General features: G+C 40.3%; 1 protein-coding gene across 2 annotated transcripts in view; it reads left to right on the top strand.

Moving 5' to 3' along the window:
• The window catches only part of MED27 (mediator complex subunit 27), a 96462-nt gene extending 73064 nt beyond the window's left edge, over positions 1–23398 (top strand). Inside the window, exons 5-8 of one of the 2 annotated variants that reach the window (XM_009476970.2) lie at positions 5314–5421; positions 11779–11820; positions 20431–20508; positions 22891–23398. In XM_009476970.2, the coding sequence (XP_009475245.1) occupies positions 5314–5421; positions 11779–11820; positions 20431–20508; positions 22891–23025 (363 nt within the window). In that variant the 3' untranslated portion in view covers positions 23026–23398. The remainder of the gene's footprint in view (positions 1–5313; positions 5422–11778; positions 11821–20430; positions 20509–22890) is intronic. The other variant, XM_087753258.1, reaches the window with a different exon arrangement.
• The last annotated feature ends 2671 nt before the right edge of the window (positions 23399–26069 follow it).

Genomic DNA, 26069 nt, shown 5'->3' with positions numbered 1-26069 from the left:
GTTTGTGCGCTTTATTAAGAGAATATGCCACGTTACCGAGGGAGGGGATCACCCGCTCATCCCTAATATGGCAAAATCATTTAAAGTCCTTCATTTATGTTGACTTTTTATCATGCACTATTGCAATTAGGTTAGATTAATGAAAGGTAAATTCCAGCCCTTACATAAAAAAAGAAATCCTTGTAAAGAACGTAATTAGTATGTTTGTTTATTTAGACTCTAATGGCTTAATTGCATCTTATCTTGCTATTTACAAATAGGCGTCATTAAAGAATAATGAGCATGTGAGGGAAAGCACAGCATTCATACCAGCAGCAGATGAGACCTAGGAAAAAAAAAAAACAACTAGTTGAAAGTCTGGGTGTTTGGTTTTTTTTTTTACTTTATATATATATATACACACACACACACATATATATATGATTTCCAGGCATTGTACTGATTAGTAAGATAGACACACAAGTGGGAGGACAAGCTTATGGCTGGCTCTAGGAGCAGATGTCTGGCCTTTTGCTGGAAATGTGTACAGCTTGGTTACAGCTCTGGTTTGATGTTGCCTTATTGTTTTCTAAGGTGAATAAAAAACGCATCCAAACTTGTGCTCCTTTTTATACAAGCGGGGAGGTACCCATGTTAACTGAAAATAATGTGTTCTTTCTTTTAGCTCTGCATTGCAGAGCATCTGCAGCTCAAATCAGCAGCAAATGCCCTGGGATGCTGAGAGGAAATCTGGAGCTTTGGGAATTTTTTGTAAAGTGTTGGAGCGTGGTGTTGTCAGCATACGTTTTCCTAATATCAAGCCTTTAAATAAATTAGAAGAAAGAATGTTTGTTAATGCATTTTTAAAAAATGTTTATAACAGGGCTTTTCATTTGGTATCGGTTTCGGCGAGGGGGCAAAATTAAAGGGGGGGATTTCAAGCTATTTCCTCCGGGCAGAATTCTGGCATGGTAAATTAATTTTGATCCTTTCTCATTTTGTAAACTAATTTTGCCCCCAGTTCTGACTTATTTAGAGAGATACTTATTTCTTTTCCCATCATAAGTGATGTTAAATGGGAACTTTTTTAGCAGTCTTACAAGAAATTATCTAAGCCATTCTCACTGATTATTCTGTTTCCCCCTCCCCCTTTCTTGGCATACAGTGTCTGTCATATGCTCGTTGAGAATTATCTTGGTGATAGACAAAATATTTTTAAAACTGGGATATTTCAAGAAGATTTTTGTTTTATATATCTTTGTCAGAAAAGCTGCATAATGTTGCAGATTTCAATCAGCTGCCTGTCCTACCTTCTTCTGGAGCTTGCTGTTTTAGGAAGCAGGGGATTTATGAATAACTTAACTGTCTGAATTTAGTATACTTTAGTTAAAAGGAAGTTAGAAGTACATTGTTATTACCCAGACCAAAACAGAAGCTACAGAAGTATTTAACTTGCAACTGTTCCATTTTCAGCTTACAGAACTGTGGGGCATATTTTTTCATTCATATTAATTGAATTTTAAAGTGACCTTGTACATGTATTGATTTGAATTAAAATTTTCTACATCAAGGACGAGTTGGCATATATCCTTCAGGCGAAATATTAAAAAGGCAAGTGCTGTCTTAACAGGATATCGACAGAAGTTGTTGAAATTTAATAGGAAAAGTTGGCTTAGAAAGGAAATTGTTGCCTTTTTGTCACAATGGAAAGGTATCTTTTCTGTATAATGGAAGAAGTTTCTTTCAGTTGATACCTGTGGAAATGCAGGGACATTTTAGTGCCCATTAAATAGGGACCATCTGGGTGAGTCTCGACCTCCAGAAGGAGAGACCTGCACTACTGGAGCTTAGAGTAGAACTATCGAATTACTTTTTTACCAGAGCCATTAGCTTTTTATTACCTTCTTTCAGGTGATCTGTAGGGACACAGTTGTATGACTATAGGTGTAAATTATATCCCATACATAGACCTTTTCTGAACGTGGACTCCAGGTAGCTAAGTTGAGCAGGCATTGAAAGAAAATGGTTTGCTGGAAAACATGATTTGTAAAATACGGTTGAGGTGAACAAAAACATTAAGTCCTGCACACAGTTACAAGTCTTGATTATTAGAGGAAGAAATAAAGGATAACCCATTTATTGTGTACAATACGCAATGTGCTTTACCCTGAAAATACCTGTGGAGTGTACTTTTGGCTTCCAAATCTAACAGCATCCTCCAGTCCAGTGACAGGCTGTTGTTCATTCTTTGTGCTACTAGCCTCGTTCTTTCAATGATGTTAAAATGATGAACTATAATATCTCTGAGCTACACTTAGTTTTATAAAATTTCTACTTCTGTCAGACTTAACTAGTGATCCTGCAAAAATCATCTGAAAGTCCCGATCTCTCTTCCAGCTGGTGTAAAATCTACAGGAATCCCACGTTAAAACAATAGTGGCACAAAATAGGGAAGTTTTTTCTGTTTCAGTGCCAGAGCACTGAAAGAGCTAATTCAGACAACCTAGCACTAACCCGGCCAAAGCTGCGATGCATTTGATCGTTCATTTGTATTACCATGATGCCTGGGTGCCCCTGCTCCCGCAGAGGACCCCCCTTGCACAAACCGTGGTCTAAGTTGAGATTGCAACAGTAGTGGCTTCCTCAGAGAGCTCACAGTCTTAGGTACCCACCTAAGGATGGGTTTACACAGCTCCTTACACATGTGGGAGACAGTGTAACCCTGCTTGTTCGACATTCAAGCAAATGGGTGATTGAGGCTACTGTCCCGGAGCAGTCTGCAGAATTTGACCTTTCAGTATTGCATGATGGATGATAGCTGGAGTCTGGGTAGCTGTGACGGATTCTGAAAGGGTGGAGCGAATCATTGGAAGGGTATGAAAACAGATGACCTGGGAAAAGGCAATGAGCTAATGCAGAAGCATTTTGAAAGCATTTGTGCAGGTAAATCTTGTGGGGAGGTTTGAGGCCAGCAATAAGTATATTCAAGCAAGCTGGAGTGCCAAACATGGGATTTTTTGGCTTGTTATGTTCCACTGTTCACTCTGAGGATTTTCAGGAACATCCCACACAGGCTTCAGATCAACATCATCCAATTTTTTTTCCACCTGGCAGCAACGTGAGATATCATGAATGCAGAACGTAAGGGAAGAGGAAAGAAGTGAGCATCCACTAAAGTGTGTGAAGGCAATGGAGATAGAAAATATTATCTATGAAGCTGGGTCTGGGTGTTTGTAGGGCAGCCTTTTTGCTTTTCCGTTAAGAAGATTTCTTTTCCTTTTGTTTAAGATTTCTTCTTTTCCTCCTTTTGTGTATATGGTTGATGCCTGGTGTGAAGTTCTAAGAGTTAGTTCTCTTAGTAGAGAAGTGCCAGTCTTACTAAGGTAGAAAAATAAATCAACACCTGTTAACTCCAAGTGTGCTGACAACTTTTTTCAAAGTGACTCCATTTCCTCATCTTAGCAGTTACAACAAAACCGTATCTGTGATTCTAGTGGACGATCAGCATCATAGATCGGGCACCTCTGGGTCATGACTTTGTATTTTTAACTGAATTGATACAGTGCTAGATGCTGAAATAACTCTGGCAGTTTCCTTTATTTGCAAACCAACTAGGTCTTATTACAGAGTATCCCAGCAAGATCCTACATTTAGACCCAAATTCACAGTACCTGATACCATGATATGGTTGCCTGAGAACACTAGGCATGTTCAGAAAATCCCAGTTTATTGTAAGAAGGTAGGAACCAGAAAAAGCTATTCATGGTATGTGCATGGCTCAGGCCTTGGTACAAGTTACCCTCCTTCAGCCTGTAATATTTTTCTTCAAAAAGTTACCCATTCTTCTGAGCTGCTCTTTCTCTTCATGTTCTTGCAAAATTATACCTAACAGCCTGTCTTCTTGAAGTTGACACTTTTTCCCCTTTTCATTTCCCTGTCCCCTCCCTTGCCATCAACTTTTTCTTCCCTGTTGTTTAGATTCTCGTGTCCTAGAGTTGCTTTCTCCATATCCCATGCCAAAGAATTGTCATCAGTTCTTTTCGGTATTTGTAACTCTGTCCTGCTATATAGTGATGTAATAAGCAGCATTTAGAGTAGTTTGGGTAACTGTTCCGCAAAGTCCTCTATCGTCATCCCGTTCCTACCACCATGTCCCCTCCTAACCCTCCTTAGCTCCCATCAGCTTTGAGGTGGAGTCTTTGTGCCAGATTTTGTCTTCCTCCTTGGGGGGAAAGCATCTTGGCACTTCAGAGTTGATTTGCCTGTTAGTCTCTTAGTCAGCATCAGGCTGAGGTTACTCGTGTTGAAACAAGGTGGTAGGTAGGAGTCATTAGCAGGAGTTAAAAAGAAAAAGCCTGTAACAAATCAGTAAAGATGCATATTGACTGATTTCTTTGCGTGTGGATTTGTCTGCTGAGGTTAGGAACACAATTGTTCTAGCCTCTGTTAATCTATACTGGACGAAGTGTTGGAACACAGGCAATGGAAAATGAGCTGCTGCTGGTTGGGAAATATTAAAATGAACTAATTATTTCTTTTTTTATCGCAGTGTTATGCTTTTCTGGGTGAGGAAAAACTCTGTAATCTCTGTATAACAATACACAATGACAGAATTATTATTAGACACACATCGTAACAATATTGAAGTGCAAGTTCATCTTTGAAATGTAAATTGATTTTTAGATTAAAATGCCTTCGTTGTTGCATTTTTGTCAATAATATAGTTTAGGCTTATTTCTGTTGTTATACTCTGACTGACCCTATATATTTTCCATGATACTAGTTTTATTCTTTACCGCTTTCACAGAACAAAATTAAACCTTTGAAAATGTAACATTTTTACACTGTAGCTGTAGTTTCCTTTTAAATAATTTTACATTTTTATTGAACCTAAAATGTTTTCCGTTAAACTCATGCCATGGTTTTAAAAGGTAGCATTAGAAGAGTCTGATTCTTCTTTCAAATTATTTTTCTCTAAGTGGGCTTATATTGGAGAATACCAAATACATCGAAAATAATCACGTTTGCTCATTGTTTTTGACAAGTTATTGAGTTGTGATGTTAATAAAATTGAGAGAGTTGCTTGGCAGTGTCATGTCTACACAAGGGAATTCTGTGAATTCATACATTTTCAGTTGCAAATGAATGTTTGTTTGTTCTGCGCTTTATAGTCTATCTCTTCCTCATAACACACACGGTGGTTTTAGATCTTTTATTTTGGTCTGTCTATAAAATACTGAAAACTGAAATTGCATCAACTTAAGCTGTTAACTTGATGGTCTTGTGAATCGACTCTCCTTCAGCTTGTTTCTGTCCTTCTCTTCTTCTTCACAGGTTACCTTAGGAAAAGTGTTGAAAGTGATAGTGGTGATGCGGAGCCTCTTCATTGACCGGACAATAGTAAAAGGGTACAACGAAAATGTCTATACTGAAGATGGCAAGGTAGGTTATTGTATATCCAGCAACATTAAATTTTATTTTTACCTGGTATTTAAATGTCAGAGAAGAGGAATCCCATCACAAGTACGCTAGAAACATAAAACTGTCAAAAGACTCGTTGGATGTTTTGCAGAATGCTCCAGTTTAAATTTATCATGCTTTGCTTGGATTTTTCATACCCAAATGTCTGACTTCTTTCTAAGCTCTGAAGCCCTCGCTTGAATTTCTAATTTATCACCTTAGACCCCAGTTGCCTCGTTAATAGTGTCTACTGAGAAAACATTTTTTCAGTGTACCAGCACATCAATAGCCCAAGGTTCAGATTTCTCTTTCCCGAGAGCCATTGGGAAATCTCGGGCTAGTTTTGTGCTCAACTTGATAAACGCAACTGTGAGAATCGTTGGTAGGTAGTCCTCAATAATTTGCGTGTCAGTAATAGCACATCTTGAACAGCAGCTATTGAAGCAAGCGTTACCTGTTTCCACAAGTGATTTGTTTTGTGAACAATTCACCCTGCTTGAACCCTCAAATTCCGTCTGACTGCGCACGCTCCATATGGCTCTCTTTAGCGCATCAGGAGATGTTAATGGGACCTGACGGCCTTCAGCTCAGCTTGTTTCTCCTTTCGGGGTGGAATGGTCTCTCTTACCGAGACATCCGCCAGGACTGTCCTTTGCCAGTAACAGTACTAAATACCTCGATGTTTCACATTTTCTCTCTGGAGCTTTCTCTTCTGATTATGAAGCCTATTAAAATAAAAAGTTCATTATATCAAGATGAGTACTTGGCACCCATAGGCCATGTTATAATGAGGTGAGACTTTTTTTTCCTTTCAAAAGTGATAACTGTGTTTTAGCACACAGAAGCACGTTGTCTACTGGCCCAGAGTTCAGCAGCTCTGAGTCTGAACCTCTGTTCTCTAGAAAAGGCCAGGAGCTGATCTGCTGAAGGAAATAGTGCAGCTGTATTTCCCAGGTGAGAGATTCTCACTCAAAGGGCGGGGGATTGGCCTAAGAAGTAGTAAAATAAAAATTGCCTGATTTTGATTTGCATTATTCAAATATGCAGGTTTAAATACCACTTTGCCGCAGAAGCAGCTGCACTGTACTCCCTGTATATTAGCATATAAATACAGGCTTATAGCACCAGCCCCTCTTCACCCCAGGTTCTGCTCGGAAGTGAAATGATAGTCTGCCTAAAGAGCGCTGACAGTGCTTGATGGATTCCTGTGTCACACTTCATTTGGGTGTGCTCATTTTCTCTGATGAATCCAGTTTCCTTTGAAGCTCCCTTGAAATATAATAATGTTATATATACCAAAAAGCTAAGTAAAAGAGTTCCTTTCTGAAACTTGGCATCTGGCGTTGGGCTTCTGTTTAGCTCAAGGTTAACTCTCCTGAGAGCCGTATATCGTTTCTCTGTCATCGTTTGCTGCCAGGGGGAGAGCGGGACTCACCAAGGCCAGCTTTGGGCACGGGGCACTAACCTTTGTCTGCTCTCGGTGGGGAGCAGTTCAGCTTCTCCAGAGCACCGGTGCTAACACCTGGCTCATTTTCTTGCTTTAAGCCAGTCTGCAGGGAAGTCTGTTCTCTACCAAGTCAGCTTTCTGTGTCCAAAGCTAGGCTATGTGACTGCTCCCACGAGGCTGCATGGAGCTGTGACCTTTACGTGGCAGTTTGCTATTCCATTGGGCCATCCCTGAAGGTCTGCGTTTTAGGTATAAATAGGAACATTTCATTTGACTTAAGGAGAATTGGAGGTGCAGCCACTTAAATCATGAGTAAATTTGGCTTGGAAGATTGAATAAATGCATAGCTTGCGAGTTTTGCCAACTGGAGCGCGTATTGACAAACAGCGAGCTCCTTCTTTTTCACTAATTAACTACGCTGGTAATTGGAGAATAAAAGTAAGATTGTCCTCTTGCAATGATTCGCTTTACTTATTGTGCCTGCTGGGAATGAGCGATTACAGTCAATTGCAAACATAGTCCATTCCAATTCCTTCTCTGTCACAACAGATGCTGTTGGGAAAGTACTCCAGTGAGGTTTCACCATACTAGCCTAGCTTCTCAGTTTCTAGCCTGATAGGGGGAAAATTGCACTAGCATTCAGAAGACACACAGAGGAGTATGAAAAAGGAGAAGATCAGCGAGTATCTTTATTAAATAACAAAAATACGGAGAACCCTCAGGATCACAGTAGGAGGTGATCGTTTTTCCAGGGAGCAGTTTACACAGTAATCGCTGATTTGAGGGTTTGCTTACGTATTCCTAGGAAGCATTTAATATTTGTAAACAGCAGCGGTAAGATTAGCTAGGTGGTATCGTACAACATGGCAATTTCGAAGCTCCTGTCTGTTCTGTAAGCCATGTTGAAGAAGGGACACTGGATAAGTCATGCTTCTTTACACTTAAATAGCTGAATGAGAGTCTGTTGAGTCGTCCTCCTGACTGCACGGGTCAGAGGGTCCTTTAACTAACGAAAGTGAAATTCAGTGGGGGGCTTTCTCCAGGTAGAGCGGGGTTTGGGGCAACAAAATACATTCAGCAATATTCAAACAAAGAAGACATGGCCATAATGAGGAGACTGAATGATCACACAGACAATAAGTGAAAAATTGACTGTGCACAGAAGAGGCCGACAATTTGCTTGCGGATCAGGGGAGTCATCGTTTATCTCTGAAAGTACAACTGCTTTAGCAAATTTCGCATTCCTGGGAAGAAAAAAGGAAGAGGTGAGTGCAAACAGCAGAGGCGTTGATAGTCTTCTGGTAGTCAGGCAAGTCTGGAAAAAAACAAATATGGGTGTTTCTTGTAGTTGTGGAACTGTGCATGGTGGCATACTAGCAGTTGCACAGGAAAGCTGACGTTGCATTATCCAGGTTGCTTTAGCTGGCTGTGTGCTTGTACGTTGTGCTGTGTAGGTTGACAGGTACTTACGTGCGAGCTTCATGTCGTTTCTGCTGTAATGAAGTCTAGTTAAATTGGGTACTCCCTCTTACAGATTTAAATACTTTCAAAATCAAGGTGAAAAAATAGAAGTCTTAAGCTTGCAGTGAGTAAAATAAGACGCTACATTCTGGGGTTTTATTTTCAAGCTTTGCTTATACAGACGAAGAATCATCGCATTTCTTAAGTGCTTCATGTACTTCTCTCGTGAATTATTCACAAACCCTGCAGAATATGTCTTTGCCAAGTTGCCAGCTGCATAACTTAGACATTTTTGGTGACACTTTGCAAAAACAATAGGTGAGATCTGGCAGCCTCTGTCACGTCGTGGGTTCTGGATGCTGATCGCTCTGCAGTCGCTCTTGCTTACCGTACGAACCCGTTGCGTCCACCACCTACTGATGCATTTCAATTAGCCCCGTGGTTTTAGTGATGGCACCGTGCCACCCTTAATTTCAAACTCTGACATACTCCATTGTGCGCTGGAATTTAACCATGGATAGTAATTAATTACTAGTGTTGTCCTGATTCCTGAATAAATGAAGCTATACAGCTCACCCTTGCAGGGTAGGCTTATTGTCAGCCGAGCTATTAGTGGCCCTAGTCTGCCAATAAAAATAAAAACATATTGGCATTTTTTGGCATAGTAATACTCTGCTTCTCTTTGGATGCCGAGACTAAGAACCACCTTGACAGGGCGTATTTAGAGTGGGTACCTAATATCACTGCCTCGACAAATTCCTATTTTTGCATCCGTTAGACTTAACTGAAGAAACACTAAGTGTCTCTGTTGAATTATCATGTTAAGGAACTTGGGTTATGTTAATTCTATGGCTTCATTAATTACCCCATATCAATAAGAAAAGGCAGCTTTTAGCCTCCTAGCGTAAGAGAGAAAAAGAAATAGTAGTATCAAAGGAAAGCTTCAAAGACAGGCAGAGCTGTCTCTTGGGTAATTTCTGATCCCTGCATTCTTTCCACTTCAAAGCTGGATGTGTGTGTGTTTGGGTGAAGGGGGGGTTGAATCCGATTTCTCTAATAAGTGTTGGCACCGAACCTGTTTGATATTAGATGCAGGGAACATTCTGATTTGTTATCGCCTTTGAAATCGTTCAGACGACCTTCAGAAAATAGCCTCTTGTTGCTTGTGCTGGGGGTGGGTGGGGAGAGTGGGGCATTGGGAAAAAAAGCCCCAGTTTAATTCACATGCAGAGGATGCCCTGAAATTGTGCTTTCAGCAGTTTTTTAGTTACAAATGTGTGTCTTGATTGAAAGTGAAAAGTTGAAGAATAATAGACCTATAACGATGCATTCTTTAATCCGCCTCTGCCGTAATCCTCAGTTTCAGGGCGAAAGGTGGGCAGTCATTTAGGATGTGTGCATGTGGTTTGGGGGGGTTTGGTAGCTTTTTCTTTTTTTCTTTTAACTTGGATAACACCATGTCTGTAAGACAGACATTCATTACTTTTTCAGCTTTTCAATCTTCATGCCAACTAATGAACATTCAGAACCTGTTGGACTCATCTTAATGCAGCATCTGAAGTGGACTTTTTTCTTTTGCTTGAGTCTAACTAGAGAAGATCACATACTTGGTTTGATCACTAGAGATTAGCAAAACCATATATACATTCCAATTATAGCAACTCTGTCTGCAGTCAAAGAAAGCCTTAAATAACATGAAAACAGTTTTTAAAAAATATGCATTAATTTTTTATTTTCAAATGTAGACTTTTCTAATATGGAAATGCAGTGCTTCCTTCCTGACAGGCCCAGGTCTGTTACTACACTGTAAATCAAGCTCAGGTCCAAGTCCAGGCTGAACTGCTGCTTGTGGACTCTAGAGTATGAATGCTGTTGGTGTTCACACAGGTTGTGGATCCCACCCTAAGAGCCAGTAAATGTAAAAAGGGTTGTAGGCCTGTGCCTCAGGGTACTTCTGTCTTCATCTAACCTGGGAAAGGCATCGAGACATCAGCTGCCTTTGTCTCACGGCAAGGTCAGCAGTACTAAGCCATGAAACAGCTATCCTGACGTGATTTTTAAAGTCTTTAACATCACCTCCTGCCCAGACTGAAGACTGGGGATTCAAGAGTCACTTCTGTACCAGTATTTGGAAGTGGGCCACTTAACAGTGTTCCTCTTAAAAGAATGAGAACTTTTAGCATTCTGAACCCTTTTAGCAATGTGAATTAATTACTTGGGTTCAGCATCCTTCCCCCTCTCCTTCATCACCCCCCCCCCCCCGCCCCGTGTGTTTTACTCACTTCATATAGCTTCCTTCATTTCGGACTCTCATTTTTGTGCCTTTTAGAAGACTTGTAAATTCAGCTAGAACTTAGGGGCAGTACCATAAGCCAGAATTAAAATAATCAGTTGTACTTTATAGTAAAGGAGATAAACCCCCATTGTGGGAAAGCGTGTCTGACCATATTATCAAGCACTAGAGGAGCTATCCCTGCTTCATAAATTCACTCAAGAAATGATTTTGCCTAGATTAAGATTCCTGAGGTTAATACTGTAGCAACACCTTTCCTGTGACAAGTTTTGTGCGTACGGAATTTCTGAGTACAGTGGGATCTGCAGGAAAAAAATGATTTGCAAGTCTGGGATTGAAGGAAATTCTTCTTGTTTTTCCCTGCTGCATTTCCTTGACAGAGCAGAAGATATTCCACAGTCCGGGGCTAAAAGAGCATTAGCGTGTCAGTTGAAATGGTTTAACATGTGAGCCATTTGGTTGTTTAACAAGGACAGCCTTACCTTCTGGTTTCTGGGGTTAATAAAAAAACATTTCAATTTTGTTCTTTTAGTTTGTCTGTAGTTGAGCACACATTTAAGTCATGGATCTGTGCAGTTATCTACAACCTTAAATCTCTTTTAGTGTGATTTTTGTCTGCAAATGTAAATGCAGTTTCCTAAGGGATGTTTTATTTAGCCCCAGTAGACCGGTGCTTTGGCTTAATTCAGCTAAATGTTCTTTGTGTCGTTTGTAACTGAACCACTTATTCAGACACAAGACAAGCATAAACTTAGTAAAAATGCCCTCATTTTAGAAACAGACTGAAGCTGATGAATATTTGCATAGATCAGCCACAACCCCATACAAATGAAGATTTTGCTTTTTTTAAAGAGAACGCGTTAATTCAACAGGTCTTATATATATAGGGTTTTTTATTGAAACAGTGATGAACTGTGTTCCTTCTTCATTTCAATACAAAGGAAATCATACGTCATTAATTCCCGTTCTTGGATTGCAACAGGTAAAGGCAACGGGTCAAAATAGTGAACTGAGAAATCCGTAGATCTGTTTGCCTGCTCTTTTAATTTGAACAGCTGTTTAGCTTATTTTTCTCCGTAACCACATGTGGTAATATATAACTCTTCTTTTTTTTTTTTTTTTTTTCCCCCTACTGTAGCTTGACATATGGTCTAAATCCAACTATCAAGTTTTTCAGAAGGTAAGACTCACATCGTTTCTCTCTACATAATGTGTATAGGAGATATGCAGAGTTTATTTTAAATATCTAGGCCCTATGTAAAAGAATTCAGAATTTATTCCTTTGTCATCACAACTTGCAAATAACAAACAGTAATCTGTAATAATGGAAAACTGTGAGTAGAAAAGGAGATCACTTCTGCTGTTATTTAATTTGGATTTATTTCCCATCACTGCTCCAGTCCATGGTTTGGAATAGGAAATTGGAGATTATACTACTCTAGTCTTCAAATTTCATGAGGAATCTTCAAGTACTATTTTTTTAGTTTAAGTCTTGGGGGAGGAAGGACTGTTTCAGGTTCATTTGGATGTTGTTTTGTTGTTTTCATTGGTTTTGGTTTCCTCCATTTCGTGGGGGTTTGAGTTTAATAAATCAGTAGAACTCGCTTCCCAAAACGAGTTTGGAAGTTTTTTCCATGACGTTATTTTGCCTGCTTCTCTTCCCATGATGGTGTAAGCAAAAGGAATAACTTAGTGAAATGAACGCCATTCCAGAAAGTAAGAGAAGACCGATGAGAGAATGGGAGCACTAAGTATAAAACTACTAAGAAGGCTGAAGTGTATTTTGGAAATTTTGGAAATTTGCTATTTTCCAGGCAGGGAAGAGAAGATTTCTCTTTGAAGGCCTCTTGTCAAAATGCTGTAAGTTCAGATTGATCTGGCTTTAAATTCCGGTTTCCTTACATTCAAGCCACAGTTCAAGGAGCTTGAGTCTCCAGCTACTAGTGGGCTAGCTTCCTTTCATCTACTTTTGTAGTTTGTGTAACAAATAGGGGTCAGGGACTCGAAAGGGCATAAAAGCGGGGGTGAAAAGTATGGCATATTGGCTGTATTTGTGCATCTTCCTTCCAAGATTTCAGATGCAGTCAGAAGGGAAGGCATTTGACCTATGATATTAACCTGCTAGAGATCAAAGGACAGCTTTTGGGGAGGTTGGTTGCTCTCCCTCTCTGCCTAGCATTAAAGCAAAATTTTCCTGCAGTTGATTCTTTACCTCAGAGATTAGTGGATTAAATATTCTTCCTTTTTTTTCTTGCTCCTCAAAAATATGTAGTGTCAAGTAGGGTAATACAGCAGGAAGTAAAACAGCGTATATCTTAGTAACTTGTCTATCAGTATGCTTTAAAGTAATTTTTGCAATGGAATAAATTTACGGTTCTGTAATTAAGTGCATCATCTCAATTTCCCCGTGTGTGTTTGGCTGTAAGCTCATTTGGGCATAAGATTGTCTTCCTGGATGTTTTGGTTTAGAATAACTTGGAAGGGTTAGGTCATATTGGCATAATTTGTGCTAAATGATAATAAATCGTGAGGTTTTGATCATATAATTTTAATTGTCTATATGCAAGGTAACAGAGTAGAGTTAAATGTACAGTTTGCTTAGAAGTCCAAGTTAGGGACTTGGGCAGCATAAATACGTAAAGTAAATTTCTCTTCAGGTCCAGGTAATGGCCTTGAGACCAAAGGTGGAAGAGGTCAGTGAGGAAACGTGAAACGCCCCTCTTACTGCTGCCTGTGAGGCTGCGTTATGGATAAATAAGAATATTTATTCTCTTCCTAATTCTCTAAAATATTGTGATGTGCCCTGAATATTAAATTCCTGTTCTCCAGTTCCCTCTCTGCAAGTAAGATCAAATGCATTAATATTTACCAAAAAAACCCCAAACAAACAAAAAAAAAAACCAAACCAAAACAGAAAGAAAAGACTGCGGGAGAAAGCATTGCCTGTAACCAGTTGAAGAGCTGTCTGCATTTTTTTATAGTGGTTTTATACTTTTTGTTCCCAGCTCTGTCACTGTGTTACCTTGGGCAACTTAACCTCTCTTTGGATCGGTTTTCTGCATCCCTTAGGCTGGGGTGATACTTGCTGACTTCACAGGAGCTGTTGCTGAATTGGTTGCATGGCGCTGTCAGATTCTTGCATGAAAAATGTGATAAAAATGCAAGGTGATGGTACTTTCTAATCAATACATTCTGTACTATTGAGCTGATTAGTTAAAGAAGTTAAGGCTAGGACCTAAATCAGGTTTTCAAACAGATGATAGAAAATGCTGTGGTTCAGCATAGTAAGTTTTTTCTTCCTGTGGTGCTGTGCTTGGTTTGGTTTTCTCTTTATTCTCTGAAGCCGCGCTTGTATCTGTTTATAATACCCAGGAATAGTAATGTAGCAGTAGCAAAATAAAGGAACTAGATAAAATAGTGTTAGAGAAACTATTATACTCTGTTACTAGTGTGGGATCTGTACTGCAGGATCTTCAGAACAAATGTTTTCATCTCGTTAAAAAATCATCAGTAAATGTGTCAGAGCACATCTGAATGTTCCTTAAATGTGTTTCTCATGGCACTCACCAGTAACGTGATGTGGAAGTGCCGTGCCGAGAAGGAGAAATACGGATGAGTAGCTGTTCCCACCGCGGAGGCTGGGTAGCCCTTTCAGCTCTGCCGCCTTTAATACTGTAAAATCAATCACCCCTCTGAAGGGCAGGGCCGTTTCTCTTTAAAAGCTGGACCAAGTTCTCCAGCTCTGTCTTCAATGATAATATAACAACATCTGGAGCTCGCGAGATACCTGCCAGTGGTAGCTGCAGGCCTGTCAAATTCTCACAGGGTTGCAGCATGACTTTCTGGGTTAAGGACCAGAGACCTCTGATCTTCAATCCAACCCTGTCAAACGAAGCTAAATTTGTCCTGACTTTTTGTTTGCAAACGTTGGCTGTGTCAGCAAGCCTTTTCTCTCTCCTTCTTATTAGGCAGGATACCCGTCTGTGTATAATTTGATGGGGGACGGCTCCCAGAGGGCCCATTACTGTTAAAGTGTACAGTCATTTTCTAAGTTCCCTGGAGACTCCTTGAATCTGGTCCTGGGGTGAATAAGCTTTATAGGCATTGAATCCACCAGCAGGCTTAGATTCAGAGAATGGAGCTGGGAAATAAGAGAGGGAAGGCTGAAAGGGCAAAAGCACAAGGAGCAAAGAAAAGGTTTTTCAGATTTCCATGTTGGTCTGACATTTAAACTCCACAGGAGAGGCAACTGTTTTGATCTTAAACCTCCTTATTTTAACACCTTGCATCTCTTGATCCACTAGCGCAAGAGGAGGAACAAAACAAGAAATAAGGAAATATTTTGGGGCTTAAATCTTGGTGAGAAGAAGAGTGTACCTGAGGGCTGCATGATTCCAGGTCATTGTGCAGAGGATTAAAAAAATACGTATTGTAGAGAATGGTGCAATATTCGTAACTTTTAACCCATATATTTCATTCTGATCTGAGAGTCCTATTCTTATTTTCACCTAAATGGTCTATCAATTTTAGCATGCCACAAACTGTTTTTGTTTTGGCTCGATACGCTTCTTCCCAAGGCATGTTTTAACCTAAACTCTTGAGAAGCTGCTTGTGCCTATCCAGCTGTTTGTGAGCTGTGTGATCCCAAAGCGATGGAACTCAGGAGCACAATTTTCACCACTACAAGGGCACATAAGTATTGTAATGTATGAAGATGTATTCTTGTCAATAATCTCAGAATAAAATCACATGCAGGATGAATGCATGCATGAGACAAATACTGGGCTATTGATGGTGCCTGTTCAAGGAGAGGAGATGGACTGTTCCAGGGTCACCTGCGTGATTGCTCCTGTGCACGATCAGTACTTGGCTCTGTTCAAAGACCTGCTTAGGCGAAATAAAATCTCTTATGACCCGGTCCAAGTAAGCAGAACAAGCGAAATACAAACTTAAACACTCTGTGAGCTCTTGAAAACAAGTGATAAATCCTGTGCTTCAGAGAAATCTGGTAGTGCTTTACTGAATTGGGAGTGGGGAAGGCTGTGTAAAGGATTTGTGTGGAGTTCATCAGTGCCTGTTCGTAGGGGCACCATTTATCATCCTTCCGAGCGCCTCTCGGGCACCGGGTTCTGTGCACCACATTCCCTCCAGAGAGACTCAAATGTGGTCCTGGAGAGAAGACTGAGTAATGGGAATCCTTGGAAATGAACAAAGGCCCTCGTGCAGTTTTCCACACTATAAAAGGTCTAAACACTAATAAAATAACTTCCTTTTAAATTTTTTTTTTTTCTTTTAGTGCTGTGGTCATTCTCCAGAACTGATTGTTACAGGCTACTGTTAAGGCCATGAACTTAGCAAGGTTTAAAAAAAAAAAAAAAAGAAAAAACTTTCAGGGGACTTAGAGAATCCCTTTATATTAGATGGAGTTGTCAGTGCCGTACTTGAGGGAATAAACCAATAAGTAAGTGGCAAGGAAAGTTATGACTCCTGAAGGAAGTTTTGCACCTAGTTTTGAAAAGCTTATTTACTGGCGGTCAGGTAAAATACTAGGAGAGAGACAGCTTCTATAATTTAGTTGTGTGATGTTTGTATTTTTATGTTTTAGTTTTTATGCCAGGAATAGCTTCATACATCTGTGGAACATACCTAGTCTACGGTGGAGCAAAGCTACACCATAGGTCTTTGCATTTGTGCTTCTTATTCCACTTAGAGGAAGCACTTGTTCAGTTTTCTCAACCTGTGAATTGTAGAATGCTTTTTTTTTTTTTTTTAAATGAATTTTCAGCTTTGAGAATGCTATATGACTAACAAGTGTCATCAAGGCCCCATAATGCCATTTTTTGAACGTGTCACCTTTGGAAAGCACCTTTCAGCAGAGCGTTACTATCAAGCGGGTAAAGAAATGCTATAGCAATGGCTGGTTTTGGATCGGTTGAGATTTTTTCTGCTCATCGCTGGGTGTTGGTCTCGTGGGCTATTTATAACTTTACCGAGCAGGCAAGCTGAGCAGTCGGCTGCGAGAGGGACGTCGGGAGTCCGTGTCTCCCCGCTCTGCCGCATAGCAGCGGCGTGGGCTCAGCAGGGAGCTTCTCGCGGCGGGCCGGTACCCAGACAGCCCCGCTGGGGCCTGGTTGTTCGCCAGGAGTGACAAGCATGTAGGATTTCATTTGCACGAAGTCGCAATGAAGATTAAGTTTGATCCCGTATCAGTCCGTTTTGTATTCCTGATGTGTACGGTGCCCCAGACAAGGGAGCAGAGATGCATTTAAGAAGTACATGGTTATAGTCAACTTGAATTTGGAAGAGAAAAGGAGAAAAAAAATAAAATCTCAGGTGATACAATTAGCTATTAACAAGAAGGGAAGTTTTCTTGTTCAAATTGAGTCTCTCTGCCAGAATTCTTTTTTTCCATGTAACTGAAGTCTCTTTTCCTCTGTCTCAAAGTGCTTAGTTAAACAATAGCTATTTTATTTAGCAAAATTGTGTTTCAGGAGATTGCCTTGCCTTGCCTTTTTTTTCGGACAAAAATTCCAAGTGCTTTTCAATATATGAATTGTGAAATATTGAGCTTTTCTGCAAGATCTCTTGAAAATCTATTTCAAGGTACAGAGCAACAGCTGTCCCAATCGATGTGTGCTCTTCTGAATATGTTTCCCTATAAAAAGAGGTAGAGAAATTAGAAAGTGACCAATAACTTAGCAGTAGGTAAGGTAGAGCAATGAAAGTGAAGTTAATAAAATCAAACCCTGAAATGTACAAAATGTCATCCTACACCCAGAATAAATTAGTTTGTGATTCCAAGTTGGCTGGAAGAAAAAGCGTGTCCCTTAAGTGAGCTGGCGCATATGCAGTTTGTTTTGCTTTGCTTTGGTGTGAAATCGTATTGCCATTAGTAAAGCTCGGTATTGATCTTCCTCCCCCCCGTTTGGGGTTTTTTTTTCTTTTTTTTTTTTTTTTAATCTTTTTTTAATCTTGGCCAGTGTGTGCTTTCTCTCATCATCTCTGTTACCTTGCGGGGGTTTGATTCTTCCTTCACTCCCATGCGCTGGCCAGTTCATCATCCGCCCGGCTCTTTTCTGTTCGACATCGTGTTCTTTGCTGGGTTGGGGGGTGGGGGTCATCCCCTGCTCCCCTTCCTCACATTTGACACCCACTTTGATCTTTTTTAGAAGCACTTTATCAGCGCTTGCTTATGGTAGAAATTGCCTCCTTTTTGTTCGGAAAACATTATTAGTGTTCTAGCAATGCTGGGATGGCTTTTATCTCCCTGTGGAATCTCATTAGCTTTACATTACAATAGGAACAGCATATGTGCAACTTTGCCAAAGTGGCCAGTCAATTTAAATTTGTTAATAGCAGTATTTTTTAAAGCAACTTTCTTCAGTGCCAAGAGAAAACAACTTTGTTGTTCAGGAAAAAAAATACACTTTGTTAGAAGTAGAAATACAGCAGAAGGAGAGCGGCTGCTCATAAATATCTTCAGAACTTTCTCTTCTTTGACATGTCTGGTACTAGCCTATAAAAGCACCATCTTAAAAGAAAAAAATTCACATAGCTACTAGGGCTTGGATTACAGTAATTTCTGAACGCTACATGAGATGTGTTTAAAAGAATTGACTGATTTGAATTATGCAGTGCTATTAATGCACTGTTAATCACGTTATTTCTAATTTTTTTTTTAATATGGTAGCATATAAATGGCTTAAGCAGGTTGAGGTCCATTTTGTGAATATTTTTGCAGACTCACCAGAATGTGCACAGTGCCCAAAGTTTTCCCTTCCAAATGTCGGAATCTCATGTCCGTATTCACACTGAATGGAGCTGCTTTTGGAGTGAGGCATGTGCACAAATGATGGGGAGCAGAATCCCTTTCTAAAATTGTAGTATAACTTAAAACTGGATTCAGTGTAGGACAGACTGATTTGATGTAGTGTTCTGCGGAGGAAGTTTGTATGGTGTGAATTAGAGCCTGTCTATTCATGCATTTATTCAGGAATATATCTTTTACAGATTCACCTCCCTGAATAGCTTCAAGCATGAGCCTCTCTTTCTCCAGTGAAAGTCTGAGTGCTTCAGCACAATTCACATTGCTGAATTAGACTAAATACAAATTAGGAACAAGTGGAGTTAGCTGGGAATAGCAATTGTAATTTCAGTTCACACTTTATCTTACTCAAAATTTACTATAGTATATAGACAAGCCCTGGGAAATACATAGCCAGGCCCTGAGAAGAGCACTACTTCTCCATGTTAAAACTAGAAAATACAATTTAATCGCTAACTAGACAATCATGTAGTTTGTTGGATGCTTTGATATTACTGATGAGGACCGTTAATAGATGTACAAGTTACAAGATGGGAAGGAGCTCTTGCGGTTGTGTTGTCTCGAATTCTCTAATAGTCCAGCCCAAAGAATTTTGCCAAGAATTTCTGCATTAAGCCTGGACCTTCTGAGAAGCAGCAAGCTGTTGACTGTGCTAATAACTTAGGAAGCTGACAGCTGACATTTTAAAATGGTAGGATTAAAAAAAAAAAAAAAAAGATCTACCAAAGCATTGGTTGGTTTTCCTGATTTTTTTTCTTTAATTATTCTTGTTATTATAAATACCCATTTTATATGTATTCTGTCTAGCTGTAATTCCCAGATGTAAGATAATGTTGTACCTCTGCCTGGGAAATTAAAAAGCTTTCTATCAGAAATCTTTTACTAGTGCAAGTGTTTATAAACCATCATCATATTAATTGATTCCTGGTTTCAGAGGAAATGAAACTGAGAGCTCAATTCCTGTTTGTTCAATGTAAGCAACCTGAAATTAGGACTACAAGAGTTAAATATTTTAAGTTTTCCCATTAAAAAATGGAGTGTACCCATTTTTCTGTAAAAATGCAGTTTCAATTCAGGGTATTTTATCCTATGGGGAGGGAGCAGGCTTTGGTTTTGGGTTTGTTTGGTTGAGGTATTTTTTCACTAAAACAGAGCAAAATCAAAGCTTTGGGGTTTTTTTGAAGTCTTAACCTCTATTCTTAGAAGTTAGTCTTCCAGAACTATTTAATTTAGCTACATTATTGATAATGTTTTTTTCTTTTGTTGAGCAAATCATCATAGATTAAGGGAATATATTCTCTAAAAAAAAATGACCAAAGCAAAAATGGGAACATTTAAAGAGAAGACCAAAGTGCTTTCCTCTGACATGATTTGTTTGATGACTTTGCTTGTTTATGATTTCACAGAATACATGGGATTTCAATCACAGAAGCACAGATTCTGCTCTTACCCTGTAGTCATTTGAAAGTTAGGCAAATTATTTGCTATGGATGCTTTTATTTTGTATGGTACAGAAGATTTTTTTTTTTTTTTTTTTTCCTTTTTATGGCTGGCTTGGTAGTCCAAAGTGGGAAGCGACGCATGTTAGTTTAGTACTGCTCCATGTGGCATAGAGCTGGATGCCTTCCTCATCACTTGGCTTGCATTAGCCACCAGTCTAGATTCTTTTACCAACACTATTAGCTTTTATCACGTTTTTGAACTTCCAAGGTGTGTTTGATTTTACTGTACGCGTATGAAGTTATTTATCATGGTTGATTCAGCTGATTGTTGTATGAAGTTGGCGGAGGGAGTGGAAGCTAGCTGGCAAAAGCTACCCAAAAGTATTTTGAGAATGTCTTCAGAGTCACGTAATCCTTGGTTTGCTACTTCCCCATGGAATTTATACTGTTTTCCTGCAGATTAACACTGCTTGGTCTGAAATACAGAATGAATAAGCGTATATTCTCCTTTTGTCTGATACAGGTGACAGATCATGCGACCACTGCTCTATTGCACTACCAGCTGCCTCAAATGCCAGATGTGGTAGTCAGATCTTTCATGGTAAGTGTATTGCAAAATACATTTTTCCAGATAGACTTCAGCATGCTTACAGTGACTGACATTAGGCAGTTCTGATGCAGTTGTAATTTCCCCTGTTTAAACAAGCTAGACAGTAGAGAATGACTGTAATTCTTTGTATCTGATACCAGAGCAAGGATGAAGAGCTCATTCTCATTACCCTGGCATAACTGGTGATAGAAGACTGAGCTGTATACGGTTCTTCTGTCACAGGTCTCAGTATTTGCTTGATGATTCCTATTTGCAAAGCTACTCTGGGTCATCTCTAAAGACAATAGGAAAAACTCTCTCAACCAAAATCTTCGTGATGGTCCAGCCCTTTCACACTGTTCGTACTGTGCAAGGAGCTGAGTTCTGTATGTAGAAAGTCCGCTCCACTGGAAGTACCCCAGTAAGAGGAAACTTTTGGGAAGAGTCCATTCTGCTGTATCCACTTTCAGCCCCAACTTTGTTCCTAAGGAATTGCATGTGCTTGCCCGGCACAGCAGCAGGTGGTTTTGGGAATCGAGGAGATGCTTACTGAAGTATTCTGCTGTTTTCTTACTGAATAAAATTAATCAAATACTGCTCTACCTTGTATGCAGATTTAAGTTTATCACCTTTAATTCTGCTTGTATTTAGAATTTTATTTGTGAAATAAACTTGTATACAAGCAGCCCTGCAGTCTCCCAAAGGAGGCTTTTGGGAGAGTTTTCTCTGCTCTTCAGACTTTTTCCTTCACTTAACTTCCATTACGTTACCCCTTCACCTGGAGCAATGTAACTGGGACTTTTGAAAGCAAACATCTAATTTTGCCATTCACAGTCTTTAGGTGTGCACAGTAACACTGGGTCTCCTATGTCTCTAATTTCCAGTGTGTAATTTCAGATCAGTCAGACTCCCTTACCTGCTGTGCTGGTTTGTTTATTTAATAAAAAGGCCACTAAGGTGAGAGATTTGCAAAGGTCTCTTCTCTTGGAGTACATCTTAAAATAATAGGTTTTGAAAGGTGAAAGCAACTCTTACTGGTCAAATCCATGTTTCAACATGTTTCTGAAAATTGATGTTTAATAGAATGGGTAGCACGTCTGTTTAAGCCATGGACCTGCCTTATTGATTTGATAAAACACTACTAAAACTTCTAACAAAGCAAAACCAGATGTACACCAGAAGTGTCAATATGTTGGTCCTTTCACATGTCAGTGTGCAATCCACATGACAGGATGTAGCGAAGCCCTCATTTTCTGATGGGAATGAAGAACGCTTTTTTTTTTTTCTTTCAACAGATGTCTCAAGTGCACAATTTAACTTCATTTACCTATTTTTGTATTACGGTTCAGAAAATTCGATTCCTCTGTAGTGCAAGCAAAGCCCATCCAAGCTGAAGTAAATAACAGCAATTTACTTGTAGTGTTCTGTTGCCCTTGTCCCCATATTTACTGCTAAACCCGGAGAAGATCTACTTCTTTTGGAGGAGAGTTATTGACGGCCAAAGGTTCGGTTGCTATAGAGAAGGCTCTGATGAAGATGGAAGGATTTGTTTCAATAAACTCGGCTGACCTCTTCTTCAGAGAACAATTTTCTCTTATCGATGTAATTCAATAGGACTTTAAATGACAAGATTCATGTGCATCCTTCACAGTATAAGTCTGCTGGTCTAGGTGTTTTTTAGTTGTCTATCTCCTTGAGTTGGGAATTGAGTTACGTAATGCTCATTGCGATGTATGACGGTGGGAACAATCCACTGTAGAGGCAGGAGCTTTACCTGGAAACACCTGAACTTACTCTTGTGTGGTTCAGCACTAGCCTTTTATATATATATATATATTTATCAGTGTAATCAGATTTAAAATGGTACAGTATTTTTATGACCAATGAGTATTGATCTTAAAATTGCATTAGAGAGGAAGTTAGTTAGCTTGCTGCGAAAGTCCTTCTGTCTTCAGCTGTGAAGAGTTCAGACCGTTGCAGTATGATTGCAGCAGGGGCGTGATAGATGGTCATAGGAAGAGACAAACCAATATTCGGTTGAGAAGGTACCTATCAAGAACAATTATATCCCAGTAAAAATGCGAGGAGCGTTACAGTACTTGCCTGCCATCGTGATTCTCTAGCTGCGAATACCTCCTGCTCAGAGTGCATGAATTTCTATTAACAAATCTGCTTAAGTGACTAAAAAAGCAAAAGATGATTAATAAAGTGGGAATTCAGCTATACAGTGACCTTGTAATCTTCGGCATGTTTCTGTTTATAAAATCACTGTATACCTCACTGGGGCCTTGCCAAAGTACATTCTCTGTCCTTGCTATCGCTGTTTGACAAGAATGATGACAAAGGGGAACATCCATATCCAGTTTTCTTAATTTCTCTCTCTTTTCCTTTTAGACCTGGTTAAGAAGTTATATAAAGCTGTTCCAGGCTCCATGCCAGCGCTGCGGAAAGTTTCTGCAGGATGGCCTGCCACCCACATGGAGGGATTTCCGAACACTTGAAGCTTTTCATGACACTTGCAGGCAATAGTAGCCCAGCCGTTGATACACGAGGAGTGAACAATCTGTCGGGCTCGGAGGAGAGCTGATGCTTTAATAGGTGGTTCCATTTCTGAACCTTTCGTCCTGTCCTAAGTAGTGAGGTTGCACTAATACATTTGGCTGTTTAAAAGCCATCAGTCTGCAAGGTACACATGAGACGAATGTATTTTGAAGAAGACGGTAAGAAGCTGTGTGCGATTGCTTGATGCTTCTGAGCTGAAATGATATGTCTGGGGAGATCTGACAGTAATAATCATTATTCTAAACCTTAATGAGAATATCTGCCTACAGTTTGTGTTTTGCGACAGAATTTGCAATGTTGAAGACTTTTATAAGCTTGAAATAAATTTTGTATGCCAGAATTTGTGCTATTTATTTCATTATTTGATGAACAAAACCCTTGGTTTCAGTGTGGATTTTTCAACGCTGCTCGTTTGTTTAGAAAAACTGGAAGCATTTAAACACGCATGCTGATATGATGGGGGATGTTGTTGTTGCAAGGCTGCCTATCTGAGTGCTGGTCTTTTTCTGGAAGAGATTGTGGCATTGATTAAACATGGAATTTCAAAGGCATGTGGCAGCTCAGAAGATGCAGTGTACTTTTTAAGGCGGGGGGAAACAGATGTTTCCCTTTACTAAAATTGTAATGAAAAATGTTAGCAAAAGCCGCGTGTATTAAGTGGTTAGAAAACGTGTGATGAGCAGTGACAGTGTGCATAATTCGTCATGGTTTAGGACTGAAAGTAGTAAAATAATTCAGCCCTGAAGCACAGCTTCTGCAGGACAGGCACATACAGCATGTTTCCTAAATGATTTAAAATTTACATGCAACACGCCAGCAAAGAGTAAGATCCCCCTTGGTAATCATTGCACTTGGGATGGATGGGAGTGTTCAGCTCCTGCAAGCCCCGGCCGTTTTTCCTTCACCCAGAGACCGGGAAGGTCCCTGGTCCTGGCCCAGCTGAATGCTCGCTGGCCCGGGGCTGTAGCGGGTTAAGTGTCTCCTCTGGTATTTTCTTGAGGACAGTACGTTTCATCTGTCCTCTCCTGATAGCCGATTTGATTAATTCAACTGTCATTCCTGCTAGTGCGCCCTTATTTCCTTTACAAGCCACAAAGGCTTCGGTAATAAGCTTGCTTTGGGGAGCTGGTGAGGGGAGGTCTGGGGAAGCTTTGTCACTTGGTTAATTGTCAGCTAAGCCGACATTAAGGTATCGTGCTGCAGACGAATTTTTGAGGTTCCCTCCGCCAGTGTGAAAAGCTGCTGCAGAAAGAAAAGACACCGCTCTCGGAGGCTTTGGTGGTGGCAAGGTTTGGTTTGGTTTTCAGCAAGGAATGCTGAGTGAAGTAAATCACATTTAATAAAAAGGCGGGGGCGGGGGACACAAAAAAACAGGGCAGGAAGGGGAGGGACTCTTGTTTTTTTGCAGCTGATTGAAATAAGGTGTTCAGAGATTTTTGAAGCACTTGTTTGAATTTAATTTGAGCCTACACTGTTTATGAAACAGCCCGTTTCATAGCTGTGGAACTGAAAAATGAAGAAACTCGAGTATCACGCTGTACTTGGGTGATACTAAATTAACTGTGTTTGCTGGTAACATAAAAGCCTGAGCTCCCAAAGGCAACAGCTCCTTCCTGCGAGGACAGCGCGCGACGTGGGAACTTCAGCTTTCTAGGTATAGAAATCCGTGCGAGACTGGCTCGTAGAAAAGAGAGAAACTTGAAAGGAAATACATGTTTGTGACTTCTTTGGAGGCACAACACTCTGGGTGAAGAACGAGCGTGTATTTGTTGGAGGATGGTGGTGAGTGAGATTGTCTTTTTTCAACATTTTTTCTTTTTTTTTTTTTTTTTTTTTTTCCTCTCAATCCCCAAAGAGAAACACGGCCGCAGCAGTGGGATAACGGCCGTTTCAAATCCGGCTGCCATTGAATTGCCTAATGACAACTTGCCGCGCTGTTGCTTGACCCAAGTAGCCTTCTCAGTACAGAGATCGCCCAAGACAGCAACGTGTGCATCTTAGATGAGAGAGCACCTCGTAAATAAGCGTCCCTGCTATCCGTCCTGTTACTGTACTAATTAGAAGGCCTGGGTTTCTGATAGTGTAAGCATTTCTTTTTTTGTTAATGAAAAGGTCATAGTATGGTATCCAGCCTGCTTTAGGCGCTGCTGTCTGCTCCATTCTGTTTACGCTTAAATAATGGTGTAGAAAGCAAATCCCGAAGTTCGCGGAAGTATTGTATGTGGAATCGCGTCTTGGCACTTGGAGATAATTAGTTGCAGAAAACAGCATCAGCCAGTCTGTGTGTTAATTGAGCCTGAAATTTTAAACCTGTAATTGGCGAGCCTGATGGAGAGTCATCAAATTCACTGTAGGCACCTCAGTACAAAAATAATTGTCTTACAGACGTGCGACGTTGCCACGTTCCTTCCCCTGGAAAACTGCAGGGGGAGGGAATCTCCTCCCCTTGTAGAGGCCCGGGGAGAAGCAGTGGTTTCTGTCCCTGCAAGCCTCTAAGTGCAACAGGTTGGACTATTGCCGTTTGGGGAGTGGAATTGAGCTGTCTAAATCCTTCTAAAGCTCACGAATTTCGGCAGTTTGGATACAGCATGTGCTTGTCTCTACTTCTTGTCCTGCAAGTGTGAATGCTGGGTGGCCGGTGCCTGATGGTCACCCAGACTTGGATTTCCAGGCCAAGCAGGAGCTCGCTCCGAGTTTTGAATGTGAGGGATAGAAACTGGGAGATGGCTTCTAGCTAAAAAGCTGTTCTCGCAAGGCAGCATTTTGCTGTTCTTCCTCAGCTTTGTCGCTTGGTTACTGGACATTATTATTATTTTTCTACCCTTAGTTAAAAGGGATGGGTGACAAAAGGCAGTTTAATTGCAGGATGAGCGACCTTGCTTGGTTTTTATCAGTGGACTTTGTTGCAGGTTTTAAAACAGCGCAAATCTTTAAGGCAAACAGCAAGGACCGCGATCCCTGAAGGGTGGTTGGCTCTCCCTTCTTCTAGGGCGTTGCTCCTGGTACTTGTT

This window comes from Nipponia nippon, unplaced genomic scaffold (assembly GCF_047370975.1).
Source record: "Nipponia nippon isolate SJK-2023a ecotype South Korea unplaced genomic scaffold, ASM4737097v1 scaffold_16, whole genome shotgun sequence".
Taxonomy (NCBI): Eukaryota; Metazoa; Chordata; class Aves; order Pelecaniformes; family Threskiornithidae; genus Nipponia; species Nipponia nippon.
This window is presented reverse-complemented; position numbering and strand designations above follow the sequence as displayed.